The sequence below is a fragment of the Brachycentrus maculatus genome, unplaced genomic scaffold, assembly GCF_059751285.1.
Source record: "Brachycentrus maculatus isolate JH-2025_06_01 unplaced genomic scaffold, ASM5975128v1 h1tg000037l, whole genome shotgun sequence".
Taxonomy (NCBI): Eukaryota; Metazoa; Arthropoda; class Insecta; order Trichoptera; family Brachycentridae; genus Brachycentrus; species Brachycentrus maculatus.
The window spans coordinates 435330-447331 of NW_028280791.1; the positions used below are offsets into that span (position 1 = coordinate 435330).

General features: G+C 31.5%; 1 protein-coding gene across 1 annotated transcript in view; it reads left to right on the forward strand.

The window, feature by feature from the left end:
* The first annotated feature begins 1315 nt into the window (after positions 1–1315).
* Positions 1316–12002, forward strand: part of pb (homeobox proposcipedia) — a 97544-nt gene continuing 86857 nt past the window's right edge. The window contains exon 1 of the mRNA XM_088275956.1: positions 1316–1757. Within this exon, the coding sequence (XP_088132082.1) occupies positions 1316–1757 (442 nt within the window). The remainder of the gene's footprint in view (positions 1758–12002) is intronic.

Here is a 12002-nt window from a genome sequence, read left to right on the forward strand (position 1 = left end):
CAAAAAAAAGAAAATTTTAAAATTTTATTCCATGTTTAATATATTGATTCACTAAAATAGAAATTGGAAAAATGTAATCACTAAGTAATACAAATTGCCATAATATATAATATAATATATGTACATCCATACGTATTAAAGGGATAATTTAGAAAATGATTGAAACCTACCTACCTGTAATATAATGCTTTTCATATTAAAAAGGTTTTTATGTATGTATCCACTTGTTTTTGTAGAATAAAGTAATTAAAAATTACCTGCTTTGAGTAACTCGGTATAAAAAATGTTTTACCAGTCTTAAGATCACTTAATATAAATTTATACCTTTAGTGAATATATAAATACTTTGTTATTTTCAAGAAATTAAATAATTATTTTGACTTGATCAGAACGTACTCACGTGTCATAAGAATAAACCAGTGTAATAAGTAACACCCACTTAATTATTAGAAAAACCATGTTAAAATACGACAATTTAAATTAAACACTTTTATAATTCCACTATTTGTTTTTTTTTTATAATATCACTTATTGTTTCGAAAAGTATCTACAATTGTTTTCACCGACAGGTAATTATTAGTTTTAATAATCATCTGTCGATGAAAACAGCTGTAGTTTTCGAAACTAGTCGTGTATAATGAAATAAAACTCAATTAGTATATAGTACAAGTGTGTATTTTTTTAAATAATCTACATATTATTCCACAAAGTTCATGCCGCATCAATAAATAATAAAATACGATAAATTCTATAAGTAACATTGTTTTGAATAAACCTATGGGGTTAAGCAGTAATTTTATCAGGGGTTTTAATACATTAGTTACATGCCTAGGTATATTTTGTTTTTTTAAGGTAATAAACTATTTAAGTGAGGCAATCCAATCATCCTACAATGCCTTTAGAATAGTTAATAAAATAACAAGTCCCCTAACAGATTCCAATTGAGTTTCACGCAGTAAAGGCTATAGAGGGAGCTTCCGGCGGACGTCGGAGGCTTCGACGCCGCCTGAATGTTAATTGGCGGCGCTACCGACGCAATAAAAGTGACGCCTCACGTCGCGGAAAGCTCCGCGATTTCAGCTCCTCCCTCGCATAGCTTTCCTGTTAATTGGCGATAATTCTACCCCTTCGCGGAGAGAGCTCATTGTCGCGACTATTAACATATTTTGTACACGATTCCCTCTTTTGCAGATGATAATCGGACGAGAGAACTAGACAGTTTAAAACGTAATAAGTGCTGACTTTATAGAGAACAATTTCATTAAGATGCGGTGAACTGAGTCGTAGTAGAGTGAGTGTTTAATTTAATTAAAAAATGCAAGAGATCTGTAATTCGGCGCCGATGCCCCTAGAGGCGGGATTGAGCAGGAAGATCAAGTGCGAAGAGTTCAGTGGCGGTATGAGAAGCCAGGCGGTTCTGGGGCCCGAAGACATGGTAGAAGAGGACTTCGTCTCCATGAAGGCGAGGTCCCCCAACCCTGGACCAGAGCCCGGGTTCTGGTTGGCCGCCGTGGCCGGGGGGCCCGGGTGTACCGAGACCGGGTTCATCAACAGCCAGCCGTCCATGGCGGAGTTCATGACGGCGCTGCCGCCGCTGCCGCCGGCGCTGCGCGGGGGGCTCAGCCCCTCGCGCTCGCCGCCCCCCGGCATGTACCCGCACCCCCACCAGATGCAGGGCCCCGGGTCACCCGGCCTGCCCGTGCCCGAGTACCCCTGGATGAAGGAGAAGAAGACCACGAGGAAGAATAGCCAGCAAGGTGAGTCAACGCTTACCCATCTATATTACACTTATCAAACTATATTACACTTACCAAACTTTATTACACTTACCAAACTATATTACACTTACCAAACTATATTACACTTACCAACCTATATTACACTTTTTTATTATTTGTTTCTGCTAGTGTCAAGTCTTAATTTTAATTTACTTAGTCTTAATTTAAAAATAAACACTTGAATAAACCACTTTAATAAGTTTTATTTATGCTAACGACTAGTTTCGAAAACGATAGATGTTTTCATCTTCTGGTACAAATTAAAATTAAACAAATTAAAATTAATTGTTTTAATTTGTACCATAATATGAAAAGATCTGTCGTTTTCGAAACTAGTCGTTAGTATAAATAAAACTCATTAAAGTGGTTTATTCAAGTGTTTAATTTTAATACAATAAACATGTCATTCCACAAAGTTAATGCCGAATCAATAAATAATATAAGTCTTAATTTAATTTACAACCAAACTAACATATATAAGGTACAATATTTTCAATTGCAATATATTTTTTTAATGCGCGTTAGGAAAAAATCCAGGTATAGAAACAGTATATTTTATGCATTTGTTCTATTTGCATTTCTCGACGATCTGGAAAATAACAGCTGAACTAAATTTGTTCATTTCTCGATCTTGAAAATGGTTATGATGAATATAATTTAAGAAAATCTCTCTTAATAAAATAAAATGTGTCCTTTATTTAGTAATTTCCGTTAGTTCACATCTGAACTTGTTATTTTCTCCTTTTTACTTGTCCTAAAATGCAAATATTTAACTAATAAATATTAAAAACGTGTACAGTATAATATGCAGGCGTTTACTAAGCATGGTTCCTCATACTATGTATTAAAACATATTATTTAATTTAATACGAGTATATTTAATTTTACGTGACAATGTCATGTATTCTATAGCATCCCTTAATTGGTTGTAATAATTAAAAAATCCAGTTCAATACAAAATTAATGCATTTTATAATACGTATACATATTTTCAAACTGGCATATATTTCTACCACACAAAACCTTTGAATAAAGTTTATAAACCCTCTAAAATAGAGTCCGCCTCCGTAGTGTAATGGTCAGCATGCTCGCCTGACGTTCTGGAGGTCCCGGGTTCGATTCCCAGGGGGGACTGGTACCTGAAGTGGACGGCTGATCACCTTTCCTTCATGTGTAATCGATCGAGATAACACTGCGTTTATATGAAGCAGTGCCCTATGCACCATTGGGGTGCGGTAAGGGTTTTATTTATTATTATTATTATAAAATAGAGTACCTACTGACTCACCAGTTAAAAAAAATATTAAGAAAAAAATTTCGTTGCTCGCTGAGTCCTTATATTATTATTTTTTGCTATACCTACATTTACAATTTACCTACATTAAACCAATCGTTACTCTCATATATCACTCGTAATTTTCAACGAGATTCTTTTTTTAATTAGAGGATCTCAATGCAATTTCATGAATTTAAAATAACGATTTTCATTGATTTAATAGCAGTTTTTGCGCACGGGAAATGGATAATGGATATCATGAAAATGAACTTGTTATCCAGATTGTCGGAAATCGCTTTGTATTGTTTAGGAAATCGTCATAGAAAAACGCATGTGAATGAGCGTGAATGAACCAATGTTATCAGTATGGATATTAGTGTAACGTGGTTACTAATTATTGTTATTATCATTACGCGTTTCATGTGCAGTTATGCATTAGTTACTATGCAGGTACTACAATGACACATAATCAATGTTGACACAAAAAGTTTTGCCAAAAATGACATTGAATATACCAAAGGTGATTGAAAACAATGAATATAGAACCATTTTTTAACATAGATGGTGATATGTCTATCCGATAATAACTAATTTTTCCAGAATTTATTAAAATGTATTTTTTTGATTTGGGAAAATATCTTATTTTACCTTTTTTTGTAAGAATGTTAGTAATGTTAGTTGTATGTAATCACTCACCCAGATTTTTGTCTACCGGTCTTGTGATGTACCCATCTCTTCGTCAGGACTATCACTACACCAGTATTTACACACTCTACACATATTCTGTGCCCACAGTAGTGTTATGGTAGTGACGTATATTAATTTTTCATGCTGGTGTAGTAATTATCCTGACGAAGAGACAGGTACGTTTACAAACTTTACACGCATTCTATTGACACAGTCGTGCTGTATGTAAAGAAATATTTTTAAGTATTTTTTTCAACTTCTTACCTTTCAATAACTCTTTTGTTTTCAAAACCACATACCTATGTACATATATATTTATTTCGAAAAAAAAACTAGTTTTTTCAATACAAAAACGGTGTTTAAAAAAAATCAATAACGTCAAATGATGCCTGAGTTTAAATAAAAATAAGTTGTGATTTATCGTATGTTGAGCGTTAAAACATATTTTTAATGTTCCACCACATTGTTATTGAGAACTCTGGATCGAAAATCGCTGTTACTTTATTTTATAGTTTTATATAGAATCATATAGTATGTACTAAAAAAATGCGGTTGTATATTTGTTCTAGAGCAAAAAATGATTCAGCTTACGAATAAACTTGTTTAAAATTGTCTAATGGATTGGGTTTCAGACTTAGTAGATACACTGCCAAGAGAATGCACCGATTAAAATCTGGTTTATAATGGAAAATGGAAGCCATTCTTTTTGACCCCCATCAAATCATATTCCCCACAGTAATTATTTTCATGGTGCTTAATTTACGGAACTCAAATATATTCCGCTGTTTAATTTTGATTCCGACTGCCCATAGGAACAATGAACTATAGAACAATATGCATACCCAACGAAAAGCAGAAAGGAACCATCCAACTTTACAAAAATTCATGATACAGTATTACCTACAATAATATACTTTCTCAAATAGAAACGAAAATATTAATTTATTCAAAATCTTAAATCTCAAAAAAATAATAATAAAAGAGAAATTTTGACACAACATTGTACGCGCTCGTTTTAATATACATTTATTGCATGTGTTTTTACCTGTGACAGGTAAAAACATGTTTTTGATAGCAATGGCAGTGCCATCGGTTGAATGCAATAGCTACACATGGTTATGGTGGACAATGCTATTATTAACAGCTGGTGTCAAGTAAGATCTCCAATTGCTTTGTTGTTTTTTAGATTTTAAATATTTTCATTACCTAACAAGCACTGTGAAATTAAACGTATTATAAATGTGTGCTTTCTATTTTATTTGTTTTTCATTGAACCAGACTGAGCCACAGCAACACGTGTCCGGGTAATGCTAGTTTTTAATTACTTTATTGTGATCAATTTTGATAAATAACGAATGTCGATTAAAATTTTACTGTTCCAATGAAATGTATTTTACAAAATGACGTAAGTATGCAAATAACAATATAATCTACATAAGTATTTCTTAACTATTTTAATATGTACGTATTAATATAAAAATATATGAATATTACTTTCAATATCGATCGAGACCACAGGAAAGTTCTTAACCAGTATTAAGGCCTTACTCGCAATCTCAGAATTCAGCGCTAGTAGCCGCACGTCTCTTCGCGCCCATTTTATTTTAGAATAAACATATTTTTTGGATTTTTTTGTTTTTGTTTTTAGAATAGGTATATTTTGAAAAAGTATTGTTAATATATATTTTAAACTTCTTACCTTTTAATGACCCTTTTCTATTCCAAACAATACATTTATTTCGAAAAAATATGTGTTTTCAATATAAAAACGTTGTTTTAAGAAATAAAAAAAACAATTACGTTAAATGTTACCTGTGCTTAAAGAAAATTAAGTTTCGAGCTATTGATTACAGGGCCTTAATAAAATTATATTATATTATTATACATATATACTGACAGGTATGTACATCACAAAAATGCTTTTCTGCATTGTATGTATGTCCCTACTAGAATCAACGTCACACACACACACACACACACACACACACACACACACACACACATACATTTATTCATTTGCTAGATCTTCACCAAATATTTTGTACTAATCTTTATGCTTTTGTGGTTAACTATAATTGGCTTGTTTAATGTTTATCTTCTAATTGTTTTATTTGAAATATGTGGCTGTTGTTAACCCAAATAAAAAATTAAGTAATTATTAAAATCATATTATTATAAATTGTCAGCAGTTGGTTGGATTTTGCGTAACTCCTCCGGTTATTATTTCGGTTCACCATTGTCTTCTTGTTTATTTCGGTACTATTTGTTTTTTGTTCATTGTGTATCATTTTAAATGCGTCAATACAAAAAAATACTGATTTATCTGTTTCCGTTCCTATGATTAGCCATTTAAAAAGTGATATCATAGAACAGGCAAATATCTAAAATGTATTTAGATATAAAAATCTAAACATTTCACAAAAATCTAAATGTGACTATAAGTAAGAAATAAGTTCATATGTTTACTTATAAACATAATATCAAAACTATAAGCATAATAATATTGTAACAAGAATTGTTTAGTAATTTATCCAAAATTAAACGATGTTTATTTGGTTAAATTCTACATTTATTTACGTATATGTTAATACGTGATGCGCTTCGTCTTCTTAGGACATTATCAAACACTCGAGTGTTTGATAATGTCCTAAGAAGACGAAACGCGTCACGTATTAACATATACATAAATAAATGTAGAATTCAACCAAATAAACCTTGTTTAATTTTGGATATATTACCCAACAATTCAATATGGAATTCTACCAACTGTCTGCAGTTACAATAAATTGAAACAATAGTTATGATATGAGTAGCCTGAGTCAAATATAGTCAAAATAATTTTATTTATATATTTTTTATTTATTTATAGTATTTACATTATGGTTCGTCATTTTTATGAAATATTAGTAAATAACCACTCATCGGTATTTTAGTCTACCGGTTTCAAGATGTATCTGTCTCTTCGTCAGGACAATCATAACAACAGCATGCAAACAATATTACACGTCACTAGCATAGAACTATTCACACACTTCCAACTGCAAAAAATATTAATCACATGCGTTTTTCGTTGTCCCGGGGACCGACATGCGCTAAGGATTTTAGAATATCATGAATTAAAGACCGAGGTCAACATAGTGCATGTGAGATCTAACAAAGATCGCTTAGTACTTAAGGCTTTCACTTTAAATTCGTAATATCTTAATATTTTTTCTATTTAAAACCTGTACAAAATAAAATTAACGTATGTAGGTAATAATGAATGCATAAATTAATGAATAAACAAACACTATAGTACATGGTTGGTCCTCAGGTAGACCAAAAACGCATGTGATTAATATTTTTTTGCAGTTGGAAGTATGCGAATAGTAGGTATTGATTCCATGCTGGTTTAGTAATTGTCCTGACGAAGAGACGGGTAGTCTCAAAACCTTTAGTCTAAAATCTCAGTGAGTGGTTATATACTAATATTCTTAACATTTTAGATAGGTACTGAAAATAAATTATCTGAAAATATTTCATAGCGTCTAGATTGTAGATACCTACATTTAAATATCTGTGTCACTAAATATAAGACCACTTCTGCCTGCTGTGGGTGATATTTATTTTACGTATACAAACTGTTAGCTAATCTCCTTAACAATAGCCGCCGACTCCCCGCTGGGACAGGCAGTGAGGTAGCTTCACACGTTCACTTTCGGTTACCGCAAGAATTAATTATTTTATTGTGCCTATCAACAGGGTGCTGTTCGCATTCAAATATTAATATACGGCTATTTGTAAATTCGTATTGTGTGTGTTCAGACCGTTTTGCGTTAGGCGCCGGCTAGTGAAATACACCGAATATTATTTGGCACAACTTACATCCTATGTTGATACGATACCTGAAGCTTTTTGAAAAGGAAAATAACCGATTGAATATTTTAAACAAAATGTGGGTTGTCGTTTTTATGGTGAAGTGTGTTTTTTTAGATGGGAATTATCATCAATAAGTGGATTTTTGTTTCTTCTAGCTAAAATATTGTAAAAATCCTGGTTAATATTATATTTGTATATATATATATATGTATATATATATATATATGTAAATATATTTTTATTTATATTTATATAATATATATATATATATATATATATATATATATATATATATATATATATATATATATATATATATATATATATATATATATATATATATATATATATATATATATATATATATATATATATATATATATATATATATATATATATATATATATATATATATATATATATATATATTTATATATAAATATATAAATATATATTTCACCTTTTTATAAATCCCACAAAAATATATTTACGTTCCATCAATTTCAGTGAGCTTTCTTGAAAAGCTTCTTTAAATACAACGTTTTCATTATTCTCGCCTAGGTATGGATCGAATCACAATAATAGTTTCAGAAAATCCATGTATTATACAGTGCCCTATGCTTGGTTGAATATGCTACAAAAAAGAATTAAAAAAAACTTAGTGATATACCAATATTTTTTCAAATCCTCGGTTAGGTTATAGGTAGCTATATATAGGTATTACAGTATTTGTAAAAGTATGTTTATATACAAGTATTACGCTAAGTTAAAATCCACTTTTGTAAAAATCCCAAAAAATCCATTAATATTCCCTCAATTTCGGTGAGCTTTCTTGAAAAGCTTCTTCAAATACCACGCTTTCTTTATTCTCGCGTAGATATGGATCGAATCAGAATAAAGGGTTTGGATAATCGATATAAGGGCGTTAAAGATCCGACCCTAGAGATAAAGGACTCCCCGGAGAGCGACACGAGGTCCCTCGCTTCCAAATACACCTACCTAATCGGGTTTCTAAGGAGCCCGAGAAGACGGCGTCTTCCCTCATTTTTCGGCGATTTTATTGTTTGTTGATGTGAGTGAACTTTGCCTCTTCTTCTTGATAAATGACGGCGGAGAATTTTTATTCTCACGTCTCTATTCAAGAAAGTAATTGCGAGAAATCTGTGTCTCGTTTTGTTTTGACTGTAAAAATTAATCATCCGACTTATCATTGTTCACTTTAGCAATCAAAAGTTAATCGTACTTTAATCATTTGTAAAATTTGAGATGTTGGGCTATTTTAAAAAATTATTTAACTTAAGTTCTTCTCCCTTATTAGGTTAGTGTAGGCATTATGGCCTCTTTTTAAGAGGGATTAGCCTCCTGCAATGTCGATTCCCAGCTTTCGATCCGTCTCTAGCGGTTTGCCCGGGAGTAGTCTACCTTGGGTTGGTGGATTGTTTCAGAGTTCATTATTTTAATATAAAATAATTATTTCTTGAATACTTTGTGGTACATTTTAAACATAAAATAGTTACTCTAAGGTCAATATTTTAATATAAAATAGATGACATATACTGAAGGTTGAATGCTTTCTTAGCCTAAAAGCATTATTTGAAACACCTACGGTGCGGTGGGCACCGTAGCTTAAACGGGCAGACGCTCGACTGAGAAAATGACATCACAAGTTCGAATCCCGCCAATCGCAGAAGAAATTCAAGATATGTAATAATAATTTCAATTGGTCTGGGTGTTAATGACACATCTACCTTCCATATCCTTACTATCCTACCTCCAGACAAGGTTCGAAAATAAGACCCTGTGTTGGTGGTCTATTTTAAAATAAAAAAAATAAATGTAGTTAATTATAATATATTATTAGATTAAAACCAATATTTTTAGCTTTTCCACTTTATTTTTATTTGACCAGTGACTGGGTTTCGTCGTTACCGACATCATCAGAATGGTCTGATGATGTCTGATGATGTCGGTAACGACAAAACCCGGTCGCTGGTCAATTAAAAATAAAGTGGAAAAGCTAAAAATATTGGTTTTAATCTAATAATATATTAAAAATGCAATTCCATCACTAAGTGTCAGTAGATAATATAAATCTATTAAAAAGTAGTTAATTATTGTTATAACATAGTAAATATGAAACAAACAGAAATTGAACAAATACTAGTATTTTAAAATTTTAACATAATATTCAAAACTGTATATTGTAATTTATAGTTACATTATCCGATGTTTAAAAATATGTATGTACCAATGGTTTAAATAATAAATAATAAAACAAAAAACTAAAATTTAAAATTAGCGTGGAAAATTGCAACATACGTATTATCAATATGAAACGTTATTATTAATAACACGAAAAAAAATATTTGTCGAGAATATTATGTCGTATCTAATAAAGATGTTATAAAATGCACCGAAATGTATTAAATTATGACGTCTATGTAATAAAAATACTGTTTGTCATCGGCATAAAAAATGTGTGCATTTTCCCCCGTCGCTCGTAGTAGAATCGATTTCCATATGAAAGGTCGATACCACAAAGGGGCTAGAATCGATCGGCGCGACCCCGCACTAGTATGTCACTTAATTTGTGATGAGCCCTTAAAAAGGTCTGGGGTGGGGAGGCAAGGGGAGGCTCATCAATCATTGTCACGGCATCTCCAGAAACATGTGATCAAAAAGAGATCCGCAAACAAAACAACGGGACCACGAGCCAACAATGCAATTCGGCCATACGCTGTGACGTCGAGACGTTTTGTCAATCGGTCGAATTTTGATTGAACTGTTTTCTTCAATAAATGATTCGGCTTTTTATTTCATTTTTATTCATAAACAAATCTACCGTTAACCTTGGATAGTCGGAAATGATTGATTTTTTTCAGCTGAACTGTGAACCATTTTTTTGTGCTTCACATTTCGACGGTTTACCACGCCTTTAATTGATCGAGTAGTGAAGCTTAAAAAATCTCTTTTTATTGTATTTTTAGTGGATTCGTAATTCGCAAAAACACTTTTTTGTTTAAATGTTTTTTTTTGTTTTTACAAAATTGTTTTGAGTTTTATTTCAAATATAATAGAACAAAACAACTTTACTAAAACATTTTGAGTGTGTCCAAATACTTGTTCACAAAATCTGGATTATCTCCCATTACAGGATTTATTCTCATATTATTTTTGACATCTCATCAAAGATGAAGAAGAATATGGAAGTCTGGGCATTTACGGGGCTGATGACCGTCATAGGCTGGTTTAAGTGATACTAATATAAGAGTTTCTGCTTAATAAAAAGCTTCTTTACATCTCACCAATAGATGTCTCTAGTGAAGTTCTAGTGATTCAAGAACAAGATTTCTAAATTGGTTCATATATACAGAACTTCCAAGAATTTGTGTAGTCTGGTTGTCAATAATGGGCTGAATTGGTAAATGTTACACGTGTGTAAAGTGATCACTTAAACCAGCCTATGACGGTCGTCAGCCCCGTAAATGCCCAGATTTCCATATTCTTCTTCATCTTTGATGAGATGTCAAAAATAACTTTACTAAAGTTGCATAGTATTGTGCATTATAACATCAATGCATTTTTTTGTTACATTCCTGAAAATTTTATACATACATAAATACGTTTATCCAGCTAAATGCTCGAAAACCAAACATCCTATTAACATACATTTTTCAGGTATTTTTATGCACAGATTATTATATTATATATATGTATTCACATCCAATCATTTTTTACAAATATTTCGCATATTTCAGATATTTTCATGCACAGATTTTCAAGTATTTACATACAATTGTTTAATACAAATACTATATATATCGCATATTTCAGATATTTTTATGCACAGATTTACACGTATTCACAGCCATTTTTTAAATATGAACATATCACAATGCACAAATAAATTATTTATGCATATTTTAACATTAAAATACTTTTTAACAGATCTGGATTATCTCCAATTAGAAGTTATTTGTTTATTATATTTTTGAAATCTCAACATAAATGAAGAAGAATATGGAAGTCTGGGCATTTGCGGGGCTTACAACCGTCATAAGCTGGTTTAAGTGATCACTTTACACACGTGTAACATTCACCAGTTCTACCCATGATTGACAACCACACTACTCAAATTCTTGGAAGTTCAAATTTTTAAACATTGTACAAGAATCACTAGAATTTTCTCTAGTGACATATATTGGTGAGACGAATTATAATTAATTATTGATTATAATAATTATAATCAATAATTAATTACTTTGTCCGCCTCCGTAGTGTAATGGTCAGCACGTTCGGCTACCGTTCTGGAGGTCCCGGGTTCGATTCCCAAGGGGGTAAAATAAATATAAGTGATTTTTTCACTGTCATATTTATTCAATATTACCCTGGACTGGTACCTG